At 41.5% G+C, this 17,125-nt stretch overlaps 1 protein-coding gene across 1 annotated transcript; it reads left to right on the top strand.

Annotated features, from left to right (window-relative positions):
* bgnb (biglycan b) lies at positions 1-16,873 on the top strand. Its single transcript, XM_080899625.1, has 8 exons — positions 1-331; positions 5,692-5,953; positions 10,859-10,971; positions 11,816-12,029; positions 12,149-12,259; positions 12,555-12,648; positions 15,223-15,361; positions 15,462-16,873. The coding sequence occupies exons 2-8, from the start codon at positions 5,707-5,709 to the stop codon at positions 15,657-15,659; spliced, it is 1,116 nt and encodes a 371-aa protein (XP_080755751.1). The 5' UTR covers positions 1-331; positions 5,692-5,706; the 3' UTR covers positions 15,660-16,873.
* Positions 16,874-17,125: the final 252 nt, after the last annotated feature.

Raw genomic sequence — 17,125 nt, 5'->3', positions numbered from 1 at the left:
GTAGACCTACTCCCTCCTCTTCCTCCTCCTTCTTCTCCGAAGCTCAGAGCCTGGCTTGTTAACTTTATGGGCTCAACTCCCTCGGAACGCAGTCATTTCCTCGACTTGGACTGGAAGGCGCGCACACGGTGGCCTGACGCGGAACGCAGTTGCACACGGAGCTGCGGCTGGATGTCAGCGGATCATAGGGAAACACCGCGATAATCCCTAAATGTGATGAAAATATAGGATATTTTATCATCTCCAAGATAAACTGACGCACAGAGGGAGAAAAGCAATCGTCAACCTACTTTTTGGAACTTGGAATAAAAATCTTATTTCTTTCCCAAAGGTAGGGGAGTTGGGTTATTTTAATATATGTACTTTTTAACTTGGCAGCTGACTCGGAAGCAACTTTAGTATAAATGTGTATTACTTCAAATGAGATAGTTGCCTCCGCTTTTTTCTTTCTTTTTTCTTTTTTTTTTAACAAAAAGTTTCCCAAATATTTTTTAAGTTTTGATGGAGCTGCCAGCGTTTATATTTATAGCTGAAAACACAGTACACTGATAGAAATGAATAGAAATCATTTTAATCATTCATTTATTTCCCTGCAAATATCTGATTATGAATATGTGTATTTGATGGCTTTGAGATTCAACCTGTTGCATCTTGTGGTCCATAGCGTTGACCTGTAGTTTTAGCTCTTACCCCAGGCGCCCACAAGATGGCGCAATGAATCTCCAAAGCTCATTCAAGCTCTAATCTTCTAAAGGTAAGAAGATAATTAAGCAAACCTCTTTCCACTTAGTTGGTTCTCTAAATAAGTGGGCTCTTATTCTATCATCAGGCTCTAAATGTAACATCGTGTAGAGCAGGTCTTTTAGATCCATCCATGCATCCTCATTTTGGGAGAATAATTATAGTGAAACAGCCATTCGAGTCCTTCTTGTATACAGACCTGCTTTACCCTCAAATTCAGCTCTGGGTAGGCCGACACACTGTGTGTGGAGGTACTTTCTTTGGCAAAAAGATTATTATAGCTCGCTCTCCTCTTAGCTGTATTTTGTTTTTTAACATAATATTATGCAGACAAAATATGAAGCTCTTTGAAGAACAACCTTTTTCCTCCCTCAGTGACCCAGTTCTGTCTTGTAATGATCATTATATGTCCAGTGGTTAACTCCCCTGTATGAGACACTGAACTGTCTCCTTAAAGACAGGGAAACTGTGTTAGTCTGACTTCAGCCCGTCAAAATGATGGTCTGAAGCTTCAGGAACAAACAGATTCAGGAACAAACAGGCTGCTTTCCTATTGCCGCTCTACACCTGCTGCTCTGTCTGTCCTGTGATTCTCACTATCTCTCTGTCTATCCGTCCACCTGCCTGCCTGGGCACTTATTATGGTGCACCTTTGGTCATCTCCAAGACAACCTGAAGCTGCCTACATTTATTTTTTCTATCATACACTTGCCTAAATGCATACTCAGTCCCATGCAGCTACACATTCTCTCTGCAGATGGTAGTTATCATTTCTTTTCTCCAGTTAGAAGTTGTGCTTTTTTTGGCCATGTTTTGACAATAAAATATGCCAATTGTTCCATTTTGGGTTGTCATAAAGCAACCATTGTTTATAGTCTCTCTTCATACCACACTTATAACTGGCCCAAGTTTTGGAATAGTCCACATGCTCTGAGGCTCATCTGCCCACAGGCGTGGATCCTCAGGTCCTACGCTCCTCTCCAGCTGACTGATTAGGCTCTTTTTTTGCTTTTTAGCTTTGCTCTGCTCACTGCTGTGCATTTGGTTAAGCCTCATCTCTGCAGCACTGAGCTGCTCACCACCACATCCAAGCTTGGTGGCATCAGAGGAGCTGCCAAACAGTTCCTTTTTTTAGGGACGGCAGTCACCAAATTACAGCCGCTGGGGCAGTTAACTCCACCCGAATGCTTGTACCAGACCCGCCTAACAGCCTGCCTGTCTGAAGAGTGCATGAATTGGGGACGCGTGTGAGTGTGTCAGAGTCTTTGTGTTTGTTTGACATCCTACTTGCAAACATTGTGGTAGGTTTACACTTGTGTAAAAATGTGAAACAGGTGTACAGTGTTACCCACGCTGCTTACAAGATCATATGTCATGTATTCGTGAGTTAATAAACTCTGACACAAGGTTATTAAAGCAGGTGACGTGTGTCCGAGTTTACTGCAGCTTCTGTCCAAGTCAAGGGGAAAAAACGTTCTCACTCAGTGACCAGATTTCTATTTATTCTCTGCAACGCCATGTTAAGCCATGTCAGATCGTTTCAGCACAGTCAGCACTGTGATCACTTGGAGCCACCGTGTGATCTTAATCGGCACCAAGCGTTGACGTGGCGGCTGCCAGTACAGTGGTGTTGCAGAGCCAGCTGGCACTTGCTGAGCTCTCTGCCCCACCTTAATTCTGCCAACTCAACTCAAAGCAGAGCTGAACTGTTCCAGAGGATGAAAACGAGGTGCGTTTTACGTCAGGTTCACTGTACAGCGATGTCACAGGGTGAGACCTCATCTCTCGTAGGGGTCAAAGTAGGAAAAAGATGAATGTTTCCTCTCTTTCATCTGCAGAACAGAGTGACATTACTGGCATCTCAGAGAGCACTGAGTTTAAACATATGTATGTTTAGCTTGAAAAAGGCAAATGCTATCATTTTTATGAACTCTGGCTGTAACACAGTGCAGTGATGTGAGGCGCGATGAATAACCCAGGACTTGATGGATGCTTTTTACCAGAACTACGTCCTGATGCAACCTCACATCCTTTTGGGGTTGCGTCAGGAAGAACATCCGGCATAAAAAACAGCCAAATGAAACATGGAGAGATACCCACCATGTGAATAAAGGAGCAGCCGAAAGCAGACTTTACTGTGCTCTGTCTCAGAATCTACGTCTCTTGCCTCTCTCCCTCTTGTCCAATTTTCACATTTGAATTCAACAGTGAAGAATTGGAAGTTTCTGTTTTCGCCTGCCTGTTATGACAGCTTCAACCACATGTGGTTGTTTACACAGACATATTAAGTGTGAGTATGTGGGCGTGACTGACAAACTGAGAGTGAGGCATCTTTAAGCTTGCAGGGAAATTCCTTAATTTTCCGTCTTTGGTCTGTTCACTTTTTTTTGAAGGTAGAGGGATGTTTGTGCTTGTGCTGTTTCAGCACCGAGCCCGAGGGATCAGTAGCAGCGCTGTATTCTCAAAAGCATGTGGATACGCATAGATTTAAAGGGGATTTCTTCCCAAACGAAAAACATTAGCCTGGTTGCAGCTGCAAATTCAGGTGCAGTTTCTGTCAATTCAGACTCAGTGTTTTAGTTAAAAGCACTAAAAATAGATGTAAAGTCCAAAAGGCAAAGATATCGACTGAGTGTTCACTTAATTTTTGCCAAGTAGTGCAGGAGAGATGCTACGACTTGGAAAGTCCTTCTTTTGTTCCTGTGATCCTTCGGCTCCCTTGTTGCCCACAACCTTCTGCTTACACACAACTCCCACTTTTTCTTTCTTCTCTCTGTCTGTCTCATAATTATCGTTCTGCTCTTTCCTTTTTCCTTTTTTGTGTCGTCTGCACTCCCTCCAGCTACACACACACACTGCAGACAGTAAAGTGAGACAGGAATAGCCAGCCATCCATCCATTAAACCACTCGCCCTTTGGATGGGAGGCGAGATGAAGAGCCAAGGCAACAACAATTAAGGCTGAAGGCTTTGGTTTGTTTCCGTCTCAGCCCGGATGTTTCACAGCTCACAGCTGGAGGGAAAGAAATTCATATGTACAAACACCAGGGTTGGATAAAAGTGGGTATTACCGACTCCTTAATTGTGGGACATAGTAAAGGCTTATCTTCATGACGTGTTTATAGTAGCCTTGTATGTAATTCCTGGGTGATAATAAACCGTATCGGACTTGTTCCTGTCTCCCTCTTTTTCTTCTCTTTGATGGTCAGCACCTCTGTCTGCAAATCGTCTGTCACATCGCTTCAATTCTTTGGTCTGACTGAGAGAAAAAGGCTCCACAAATTAGATCATGGGTGACACTTTTTGTGGATTTACAACGTATACTTCTTATACCTCCCATAATGTTGCAAAGGGACAAACTGCAGAAATTGTAGGTGTATAAATAGGTCTAGTGGTGTCTTCTGTATATCTTCCAGCTCTTTTGTGTGCTGCGTGTCATTGTGTGATGCTGACTATATGTCCTAGCTGTGTCCTTTTGGCTGCATTCTTCTGACCAAGCCAAGGCCAGTGGTGCTTTTTCTTTTCTGGTATAATTTGGCAGCTATTTTTATTGCAGGGAGCAAACTACAGGGGCCAGATATTTGTGCTTCCTGGCCAGGTCCACATCCACGTCTTTCTTCTTTCCTTAAATAATACCATTATTTCTTTGAGTAGAGAAAATTCCATTTGCAATTGCAGTGGTCAGAGAATTAATACATTATTTTCTTAAATAAGAGCTCACAACTCAATATTTACTCACGAGAGGCTCGAATGCTCACTTGCTTCCATCTGTTAGCTCCGCCCTCGGCTCCCCCTTGTACTCCCCTTAGTTCTGATAATATTGGGAGTTGAGTCATTTCATCTTCTTGTTTCCAGTGAAAAACAGATCATGTTGCTACAAAACTCTTGTGTTTATCAAGGCCCATTTGCATACTAACCATCTTTTCAGTCTTATGCAGGATTACGGAGCTGGAGATCAGAGGAGGAATTAACACGAAAAAATGAGAGCTTAAAAGGTCACTTCATAGGATTAGCCTCTAGGGTCATGTTTACGACTCTGTATGCTGCACGGCTCAAGTGACCTGCTAACAGTCTCGCTCTTTTTTTTTTCTAGTAATGACTTTTTAGGGGGAGGAATGACTGTGCTGAAGTGTTAGTTAGGTCAGTGCACCCTGTGTAAAGTAGGCAAACAAAAATGCACACGCACACACACTGCTTACATGTCTGATGACATGTAAGCAGTGTGTGTGTGTGTGCACGCGCATACTATGACATCATGGCGTCTGTTTCCTGAGAAACCATGCAAACCTGTATGCACACATTTGCCCTTGCACACCCACTTTCTCCTGTAAATGAATGGTGGCTTTGTTGCAATGCTCATTTGCAGGAATAAACTTTTCCACAATTTACTGTAGGTGATGTCCCTCGCGCTATCTGATTGGCTAGTTAGAAGAGACTTACTCTTATGAGACCTGTGGTGTGCACGAGGCAGACAGTGACATGGTGCGGTTGAAGTCACTTTTCTTCCCAGAGTCAAATGCTGGCAAGTGCTGGAGGGGACTCGGTGCATTTGCCCTCCATAGCCTTAGTTTCACTCGTCCTTCTAGGTGTGCAATAAAGAGTAGGGCTGTAATTATGAATGAGCAGAGCATTTCATGCTATTTTAGAGTGAAATGAAATACACCAGCGAGTATGTGCTGTCTGTGACAGAACAGGTATCCAGCCCTGCCCATGCAGTTTTCCTTTCTCCTGCATGCTTACTTCAGAAACACTTGGATGTGCATATTCCTGTTCACACACACACACACACACACACACACACACACACACACACACACACACACACACACACACACACACACACACACACACACACACACACACACACACACAAAATGTCTCTACACTGGATGAAATTTCTACTTTGTTGCATTAACGCTAAGGCTACTCTCGTTCCTTTGTGTCTTTTCAGGTGCTTCAATTAAAAATGTTGCCACATTGCTCCTTTCTGCTGTTGCTATGCGCGGTCCAGCTGCCCTCCCCTTCCTCTGCCTTGCCCTTTGAGCAGAAAGGCTTCTGGGATTTTGCCCTGGACAGCATGGACGCCGAGATGACCATGGAAATGATGAGGGATCCTGAAGAGGGTTCAGCTGACGATCTGTTCCCTCACGAAATACCCACATGCCCCTTTGGCTGCCAGTGCCATCTCAGGGTCGTCCAGTGTTCTGATCTCGGTTAGTGAGTGTGTGGGAAGGAAATAGAGCATCAGTATGTATTTGTGTAAAGCTTTGTCTTCATTTCACAGTGTGTGAGTGTGGCAGGAAGTTCAGAAAGGGAAACAAAATAGTTGTCTTACTGGTCCAAACCTTGCATAACATTTATGAGCCCTTCTTTAGAGTGGGAGGGAGGGGATTTCTCCACTGGGATAATGGTGGTATATTTTGACAGGGAAAGGCATGTCTTTGAGGGATTTGGTGTTCCAGACTTTGAGGGAAGCTACTGGGTGGGAGAGGAGGAGACACTGTGTGAGCAGAACAGAGTAAAGATTATATCAAAAGATGTCAGGAGTAACCGAGAATAAAAGAAAAAAGTGATAAAGTCAGAGAATTAGAGGTCGGCAGAGAAAATTAAAAAATAACTGATACTTACACGACACGTTTTTATCCTCAGACTGACTCGAAACACTTTCTGCTCACTTTTGGCCTCATTTACCCCAAAACATGCATTCATACACTCACTTTTATCTATGCCTCGGCACTTCTGTCTAATATTGATCTACACATTCACATTCCAGGGAACTGAGGGAAACTCAGGGTTCAGTATTTTGCCCAAGGGCACTTCAAGATGCACACTGAAGGGAATCGAACAGCTAACTTCTGATATGTAGGAGACCCGCTCTACCTCCTGAGCCACAGCCACCCTACGGTGGGCAAAAAAGGGAACTTTGTAAATGAGTCTTGTAAATGTTTTTGCACATATGCTTGGTAACATCTAGTATTAATGTCAACTTAACGTCTAACTACTTGCTCTTTGCATTTGTTCTTTATTAACCAATATAAAACACTTATTTATGCCTTTTTCTATATGAAAAAAAGCACAAATGACCACATATTTCATGAACACTAGGCAAGTTACTGGGACTGGGAATTATTGCTTAAAAGCATCCTAATTAGGCCAACTGCTCTTTGTAAATAAGAAGTGTATGTTTTTCTTATACAACAAAAAGATTCTGAAACTATTCATCAAGTTTTGGATCTCAGATGTGGTCCGTGATGTGGACCACTCAGATGTGGTCCAGTCTAAAAGATAAAGTTCTATTTTTCCCAATTTTGTTCTTCTGTTACAGAATGTGTATTTTCAAGGTTTAATGCAACAGCTGAAAAAACATTTAACACACACATAATACAAAACCCCTTTAATAGAATAATTAGAGTTAAATTCATGTTTTACTTCCCTACAGACTAGTGACCCTGGGCCCCTTCTGGAGGCAGTAGCTAAATTTAGTTCCAGGGAATATTTCTGTCTGATGTAGTTGCAGCAATTTGGACAATTTGACACTAATTTTGCTACAACTAACATTACTATTCAAACAATACTACCTCAGTCTCTCGTATGCTCACTGTTGGTGAAGTGCCTCTAAAAAAAGACTGTAAAATAGATGGAGTGGTGACAGTGAGTCACACTTTTGGTTTGCAGATTGCAAGTTGCACACTTGTCATTTTGGGGATTGCCATGTTGGTTTGTTGAAGCCAGACATGACAATATTCAGACAAGAGGGCAAACCTGGAAATTTGTCAGTTAAAGCTTTGTGAAACAAAATGCATTCGTAATTCACTGTGATGTGAAGTTGGGATGCTGACTTCATAAGAAGGTGTAAAAAACAGAAATCATCCACTTCATAGTTGCCAAGCAGGAAATTGTAGCTATAGATACCAAGAACAATATAACAACGTTTAAACATAAGCATGTTTATTTCGGCTCTGATGGGCTCACAGTTTTTGGCACTTCCACATTGCTTAATTTTTCATCTTGGTCACCTCATTACGCTTATTTAATCTTCTGCGTTGTTGTAACCAACTGGGCTGAAGAGGAGTAGTGCGAGATATAGTCACTTGCTAAAAAGATGTGTAAAAACAGCTGTTGAGTTTCTTTTTATACTTAAGCAGTCTTATTCTTGGAAACTATTATGGAAATGCAGATAACCAAATGGTCTAAGGAAAGAGCTTTTTCAGTTCTTGGAAATAAAAGATCTGCATATTTTGTGTGGAAATGCATGTGTGTGAAAAGCAGCCAGCTTTGAACGAGTGACCTTGTGTGACTGTCTTTGTACTTCGGAGACAGTCACACACGAGCATGAAGATCAAACTGCTGGGGAAATATGAGTAGAACTTCACTTTAGATAGAAAACATGTTCAGAGTTAGAAAGCCTATTTAGACACTTCTAACAATTGTTAGTTTTTGCTGGTTTAGATTAAAAAACCTTATAAGTATTAAGTACTGAAAAGGTGAGAATGTATTTCTATCTTGACATATTAATGTACAACTTCTGTATGTTATTAATAGGCAGTTATTAGAAGGTAAAGAAGTAAAAGTCTCAATTCCTAGTAGTTCTAAAATATGGCCAAAGACATTTAAAATTCTCTAAAATGGCAAATAAACAGCATAAATACGCAGCTAAGTGCTGTATGCACCTTGTTAGTTCGCTAGCTCGCTAGCTAGCTAGGTGATGTGAAAGACAATGAGGTGGAAGCTTGAGAATTAAACCATTTAACAAGATGTTAACAATTCAATTCAATAAAACTTTATTGACCCCGAAGGAAATTAAATTAAATATTGAGTTTTTCTTTTATGATTTTAACACCTCGTGAGGATTATTTGCAGTTATATTCACTATGAGGAATAAACCACGTTGAGCTAGTATTAGCGGTTTGTTTAAAAATATATTTTTGCTTTTCCAGTAGATAAAAATAAAAGCAGAACTGTGCCAAAGTTTGCATTATGTTTTTACTGTCTGTCTGTGAGTTAAGTCGTTTCCATAAAAGCATCCAGTACAATTTAGTCACTGCAGACATTTTAAAAGAGACTAAAAGAAACTGAGTTATGTCTTAATTATGGATGTAAAGATTTTTCACATTATACTAGCTATATAACTCTAATAAGACGCCTTGGTTTAGACATAATGGTTTTGTCGAATCATCATTTTACAACCTCTATATACTTACTGTCCCTGGTCTTTCAGCAGCGGGTAAATGTAGAAGCGTATAATTTCCGAGATGTCAAGTGCTTATTTAGAACAGATGTATTTTGGTGCTGGCGTCTGTCTCCTCTCAGTGTGGATCCCAGCATGATGTTGAGTATTTGTGTTGAGTTGAACTGGGGTTTTAGAGGGTGCTAGTTTTGTCAGTTTGCGGTAAAGGCTTTGAGATTTGTGGCAGATGTGGTTGAAGAGCGGTGGTTTGAGGTTTAGAGGGTTTAAGGATTCATTTAATCAGGGTCTCGGTGAAAGCTTTTTCCTAGGTATTCCCATCAAGTTTGTTAGTTTTGATGCCTGGCACGCAGATTTGAAGGTTTCCAACTGGCAGGAGGCCTGCCAAAAGCTGCAGGCGTTGACTGCAAGGTAAATATTTCCTACCACATGAATCATCCTGGTAACATCCTGCACCCTTAGAGTCTCACAGCAGCTGTAATAACTTTATTGCATGTTTAAACAAAAAAAGAAATCATAAATGCAGAGCGTGGTTTATGATTTATAGAATATACTGAGGATAGAAACTCGATATTTTCCACACAGCTTTCACGAATGTATATTTGCTCTCTAAAGGCAAAATCTGCACTAGATCTCTCTGTGAGGACGCGGTCGGAGCCGAATGTCAGAGGGAGCGACTAAGGCTTGGATCTTATGTGGTGTCATGGAGGGTGTGGCACAGCACAACCAAAGCCATATATCTAAAATTACCTCTAGATGGACAGCTCTGTGGGTCAGATGTGGTTGGTGGCAAACTCGCTCCCAGTGGGACAGCTGGCACTCTCTCACCAGCATGCCCAGTTGCATCATGTCCTCGGTCCAGATGAGGTCGTCCCTGGTTGGGATTCGTCCACTGTGGCCTGTCTGGATTAAGCTACCACATCTGATACACTCGTCCACGTGGCTCTTTGATGTGGTCTTGTTAATGATCACTGGTAGCTGTGTTTATCCGTGCGCTGAGTCATTTTTCCAGAGCTCCCTGAACAAAATAGCAAAGGTGTATTTTCTAACGCCACTTTGGTGTTCACGTGTCGCAGTCTGTTCTAGGCCGTTTGAATTTATCGCTTGGTAACCAAAGATAACAGACTGTGCCCTTCAGTGATGAAACATTCAGTGTTTTCACATCATGAAATAGTGCTAAAAATCAAACATTCAGCTCTTTCTTCTGACAGATATTTGTATAATATTGATTCACAGAACACAAATATTCTGGGAAGTCTCGAATGATTCATGAGTGAAGTTCAAAACAATACTGTGAGGAGAGAAAGTGCTTGACTGTAACAGACCACTCAAGTCACAATCAGGTTAAAATGCAAAGACTTCTTCTCAATTCAACACTTACCCACCACTCACACATTAACACACACACAGCTTTTATTCGTCTGTAGATGTCGGGGCTGTGCCAGTCTCCTTTCTATTTGATGTGTGACTTTATAGTATTTAAATCACATCCTTTGTGACTTCTGTCAAATTGGAAACCAGATGGGAAACATCTGGTGTCCCCATCTGGTGGGAGGGGAATTTATGTTTCTGTGTGCGACAGTGTGTATGCTTGTCCTTGTCAGCGACAAACCAATAATGGTAGCTATACACGGCGTGCTGACGTGCGTGTGTGACCTCCATGGTCGTGTCTATGTCCACCTTTCATTAAAATAATAGACAAGGAGCACCGAGGTACTCATTTGCTACAGTGTGGGAGTGTGATTGGGTTAATTCTTAGGCCTTTAAACCACACACTGTCTATTTATTTTCCAAAGTCGGTGTCTGGTTGAAGTAGTCTTAGAAGTTCCCAGTTTAAAACAAACTGGCTTATAGGGTGTTGGTTTGTAGTCACCCATGGGAGCGTTTACCAGAGGTTGATGCCCTTCTGTGTTTTCACTGCTTTTGTCTTCAGGTTTCACCGAGGTGCCAACGAATATCCCTCGAGACACCAAGTTCCTGGACCTGCAGAACAACCGTATCACTGAGATTAAAGAGAACGACTTCAAAGGCCTTACTAACCTATATGTAAGAGCCAGAAACACTGCACAACATGTTCCCCACTCCCCTTCACAATAAAGGAACGGCTGTACTTAACATTTTTCACTGCCTGAATGGGACCCACAGCCAAACAGCCGCCTCTGTCTCACACAACCTGAATTCACAACAATCAATTGTAGAAATGATTACAACTCTAATGATTAATTCTCAGGTTACTAAAATATGTAAGGAGTTTATATGTATTTTTTAACCTGTGGGACTGTTAAGCAGCTTGCTATCTACTCCTTTTTTCATTAAAGGCATCAGCATTTGGTTCAGTTACATTCTTAAGAATCGGCTCAGCATTTCTCGAAGATCTGCAACTCAGTCATCTCAGCTTGTGTTGGCTTCGGTAGTGAGAAATATAATTAAGACCCCCATTTCTCTGGGATTTAAAGGTTAATTTCCTTGCTTTCTGTCGTCCTCCGCTATGAGAGCTTTAATTGTATTAAAGTTGGAGCCTGAAGCCAAATGGGAGTATTCGAGCTCTCTCAGCAATAAGGCTTTGCTTACTGCTGACCCACATTCTGGAGCTCTGACCAAGAGAAATATTAAGTCTGGCAGTTTAGGAAACCCCTGACATGAAATAACACAATACCATCTCTATTGAGTTCTGCTTACATCAACTACATCTGTCTCCATCTTTCAGCCAGTGTAGGTGGGGAGTCTTCTAGCTGAAACACGCTTATAGTAGGAGCAGAGGGCATAAATAATGATTTTCACATTTTGTGCTTCATTTTTCTTTTTTCCCTTTCATTTTCTGACTTCCTGGTAGCTCATAGACCAAATGGGTGTTGAATTTGGCCTCTCTTTGGTTGTTGCTTCTTTTTAGGGCCTGTCTCTGAGGAATAATCTTATTTCCAAAGTCCACCCCAGAGCATTTGTTCCTTTGAAGCACATGCAGAAGCTCTACTTCTCCAAGAATTTGCTGACCACTATCCCCAAAAACCTGCCTGCCTCTCTGGTAGAGATAAGGATCCATGAGAACCGCATCAGGAAGGTCCCAGCTGGAGCGTTCGCAGGACTGAATAACATGAACTGCATAGGTCAGAATCCTAGAGGACATTCTGTGATGCTTTGCTACTGCGTTGCATTGGCATTGGATTTTAAAGATTAAAGGGAAGGTATTTTATTTCATGCTATGATGTTTTTTTGTTTTTTACAGAAATGGGAGCAAATCCCATCCAGAACAGTGGATTTGAACCTGGAGCGTTTAAGGGACTGAAACTGAACTTTCTGCGTATATCAGAGGCCAAACTAACCGGAGTCCCAAAAGGTAAAAACTTAGCTTTGTGGCTAAAATGCTAGAGATCTTTCAACATTCTAGTATTTGGTAGATTTACAGTAGAGTGTTTTCTTTAGTAAATATATACAGCAGTGTTTTTATGTGCCCTGTAGCACATTGTGATAGACCCCAAAAACATTTGAATGCTCAGATTTCTGCATCTGTCCCTTTTAGATATTTAAATAAAAAGCAAATGGTCAACATGACAAAAAAGGAATGTCCAGCAAGACACAAATCTGTTGTCTCGCTGAAGTGAAGTCTTACATCTATGTTATCTGCACTTCAGATCTCCCACAGAGTCTCCATGAGCTTCATCTGGACCACAATCAGATCCAGGCTGTGGAGCTGGAGGACCTGAGCCGCTACAAAAACCTCTACAGGTCTCCTTCACACTCAAACACCAGACTCATTTCTGAGCACAGCTGAGTTCTTGCACCCTGATCACATTCCCAGTCAGCAGTGCCCCTTAGGGGTAATAATACAAATTACATTGACAGGCCACTGAAAGTAGCAGGGAGCTGACCCACACCGTGCAGCATGTGTGGTGTGAAGACATCACGGGCAAAACCATGAAAGGTTTAAAAACATTATAGGACAACTTTTGTCAGATGATTTGAATATTTATTTGCTGCACATGTTTGGACAACATATGAAAATATCTTCTGTCAGAAAGAGCCATCATGTCTTTTAATGGCTGTTCCAAGTTTCTTCCATCTCTTTTCTGCATACGTCTCCCCTGCAGGATTTCTCTCGTGTTAAAGGAAAAGCATTAGAATGTCTAGAAACCAAAAGTAATCACAGAGAGCACAAATGCAGTCTGTATGGAGTTCAAACTGTAGGCTACTTATAAAAGAAATACAAAACAAATAGACGTAGCCACTGTGAGATCAACCATTGGTTTCTGTGATCCACATTTTGCAGTAATGTTGTTTTCTCGGACGATGCGGTTATCATTTTTAGATAATACAGTGGAGAGGTCCTGTTCACCGACTTTAACCCTTATAAGTGGCTCAAAACGACCTGGTGAGGTTGTTGTCTTGTAGTATCTTTGTAATGAAAAGTTGTAATTATTTCATATTTGACCAGTTCCTCAAAAAAACATGTTTTATATATTGAAATTTTTACCTGACCTTTCCTACATTTGACAAAATGACTTGCATCTTCTTTCTATGGAATTTCATGGGACCCTTCTTATCAACTGGGGCTGTCAGCGATATATATTTTTGGACCACAAAGAGTGCAACCTCTCAAGGATTATTTAACTAACAGACAGCCTTCATTCAGCCTTCAGGCAGCGATTCATCCCCACTGTAGGCGACTAGCTTGTGCCAAAGTTCATAAGAATCTGGGGGAAACCACTGACCAGCAATTGTGCAGTCCGTTCAGAAAGACAAGATGCAGCATCACCACGGATAACGTTCCCCCCTGTGTGCCTTTTGCTGCTGGAGACACGATTGTGGGGACTCTACAATAGGACAAAGCAGACATCCTTCCTCTGATGAAGGCTACTGACTCCTGGGGCGTTTACAGCACTGAGTTTGGATTCAATGGCAGCCTTACAGTGCTCAGCTAAGTCAGCAAGAGATGAATGACTGTTGTACCCCTGAGCACAATGTATCACAACAAAATGGTGGCTGGTACCAGAAAAGTGAAAAAACCCCACAATTTTTCATATTCTAAAACAAGACCAAAGCAGATGTAGATGCTATGGACCAGATGGTTGGCACCCACTCTGCACCTGCAAGTGTAAAACATAGAGGTGGCCCATGCTGCTGTGGTACAACTTGACATTGCCACCCTTGATGCCGACACCTTCTTCACAGCTAAGCACCCTGAATTCAAGAATGGTATCACCAACGCATGATGGGTCTTCCTGGTGTGGCAATAAGAGAAGTCGGCTGGAAGTTGCCTCCAACTGCAAACTCCAATCAATGAAGCAAAGGTGTAGGGTGCCAAAAGCTAAAACTCGGCCACAGGAAAACAGCAGACAGGGCCAACCAAAGACAACAATATTCCATATAACAAAGATCATAAAGTCAGCAGTCGGTGTGGAAATGCACTGTGTGCAATGATTACAGCCAGAAACAGCTGGTTTGTCACAACTACAGTGAAGGACAAGGCAATAAAGAGAGAGGAATTGTCTGGACACATGTGCATATATTCTCTTTCACACAAACAAATTGATCTCAACGTTGTTCTGTTGTGTAATTTTTTTCTATTCTAATTTTCTAAACGTTTAAACATGAAATCATCATCTTGTGTGGAACAAAGTTTAGTACAAAATGTAACACAAATGATTATTTTTAACCAAAATGACAAAAGTATAAACACAACGATCTTAACACGCATCATTTTTGACCCACCTATGGACGAGTGGAGGGTGAGGTCACTCGTGCATGTAAAGGTTAAATATTGGAGGTAAGGACTGGCAGACAGTGACTGGCTAAAGCTCCTTGTGCCAGCAGAGCACTGCCCTGACTATCAGCCACTATCACAATGAAGTGGGCTAAAAGACGTTCACCATGAAGATGTTATGAAGGGTTAAACTATGTTTTTATGCCACATTGCAAACATGCTTTTATTGCTGTTAGCGTGGGCATTTTAACATGAACGTCTGTGGGGATTGAGACACTTTCCGTCCTCGAATAGCCCCAGCAGGTACCTCATTTTTTGCCACATATGCTTCATTTTTCAGCCCATTAAGTTGCTACACAGATGAGAACAAAGACTTTCTTCCTCTGCTCCTGTGGCATCGTGCTGCATTTATAGTAGTAGAGACAGGCTGACGTGGCCCTATTCCTCACCTGGCTTAATATAACTTTCTTAAAGTGATAATAATCTGGAATTATCCTGTTATTTCGGCTCACAATACATGAAACATTTGAGTGCAATGTGCCATGCATTGGCCCATTTTCTGCCTGTTTAAAATGTTCCTTTCGCCTGGCATTTTCCAGGTTGGGCCTTGGGTTTAACCATATCCGCAACATAGAGAACGGCAGCCTTTCCTACCTGACCATGCTGAGAGAGCTGCATCTGGACAACAACCGCCTCACTCGTGTTCCCCAAGGCCTTCCAGATATGAAATACCTGCAGGTGAATCTAATGTGTGCAACCAATTTTGATTTCCATTTGGTATTGATTCTCACAGTGCTCTCTTCTACTGTCCCTCCTTTGCCACTGCGGCTTTTTTTAGGTGGTTTATCTCCATTCCAACAACATCAGCCAAGTGGGTGTGAATGACTTCTGTCCTCGTGGATTTGGGATGAAGAGGACATTCTATAATGGCATCAGCCTGTTCTCTAACCCTGTCAATTACTGGGAGGTGCAGCCAGCGGCATTTCGCTGCGTGAGCGACCGGTTCGCCATTCAGTTTGGCAACTACAAAAAATAAAAACCAGGCAGACGCTGGAAAAGAGGGAGGATGATTGATGAAGGGATGAAGAACGGATAATTTAAATAATGAAATAAAACTTGAGATATGGAGTGAGGTGAATTTATATCTGAGATTATTAATTTTATTATTATTGTTTTTGTAAAGAGGATAAGTGAGGAAGAGGGTGGGCAATAAACTGATGAAACAGGCAGAGAGGAAGTGAAAAATACAATCCCATAACTTGAAGGGAGTGGAAAGCAAAAGGCTTACAGTTCTGCATGTGAATTTTGCTTGTTTTGAATTCAAGGTTCTGAAAGTTTTTTCTGTTTGATGAAGTCAAAAATGAGAAGAATGTTTCATTCTGAGGAAAACCGAGTGCTTAAAACTTGTGAAACGCTCCATTTTTTCACAATAGTTCTTATTGTAATTGAGGTCGTTCTTCTTATATTAACATTCTGGTTACGATTATGAGAAAAGAAATAGAAAAGGCAGCGCATTATAGATTTTTATATATAAAAGGTGCTTTTTATAACTTTCTGTGTGTTGATTTGGTAAATACATTAAGTCCTCCCTGTTTCACTGGTCTGAAGCCATTTGGCTTGTCACTCTGTGATTAAATTATACTGTATTTATAAACCAAAATTTGGGCTTTTCCCACCATCTACAGACAAAAAGGTTGCACTAAAATAAAAACTTCAGTTCAAGATAACAACAAGTGGACTCAACAACAACAACAAGTGACAGGTTTAAATTCTGCTAAATAAATGTGCCTATTGAACATATTTGACTGAACCACCACCCTGTGCCATTACTACATATTACACCATCTGAGCAATACCTTAATACAGTATTTCATACGGGAGCAGTACAGTAGTGGGAATGTGCCCAAGATGGAGACAACACACAGTCCGCTTTGCTTTGAAACAATGAAAGTAGTGTGTTCACTCTGTGCTACAATCAGTGGTAGTGTCATTGCATCGTTTTGCACAGTTTTTTCTGCTTTGCCTTTTCTGCTTGGAGGTTTACTACGAGGCTAGCCTTTTGTTTTGTTTTGCATTTGTAGACCTATGTGGAAATACTTTAATATTATGTCTTACGTCCTGTCTCTCTTCTGTAATCTGACAACCTACTGCTGCATGTGAATAAAGACATTTTTAGTCTGCTGCATTAAGTGCAAGAACAACCGATCGCCCTGGGTTTGATGCTCTGTGAGAAATAAAGAAGAAATACCAAAAAATGGAAAACATTTGATGAATGAATCATGAACTTTGTACAGAAAGAAGCTAAAGAGAGTTGAAGTCTTTTAGTTCAGCCTGACAGAAAATGATTCTACAGACAAAGGTGGTATTCCTGTGTATTCTAGGTGAGAACTGTTTCATGCACAACATATACTGATAACAGTGCTCTTTCAGAGCTGATGATCTCACCCACACAGAGAAAAGAGGGCGGTGACGCAGGAAATTCGCCCTAATCAGTCAGTACTG

Source organism: Rhamphochromis sp. 'chilingali' (assembly GCF_963969265.1).
Source record: "Rhamphochromis sp. 'chilingali' genome assembly, chromosome: 12".
NCBI lineage: Eukaryota > Metazoa > Chordata > Actinopteri > Cichliformes > Cichlidae > Rhamphochromis > Rhamphochromis sp. 'chilingali'.
The sequence above is the reverse complement of the archived record's forward strand: the minus strand, read 5'-3'. Positions and strand labels throughout refer to the sequence as shown.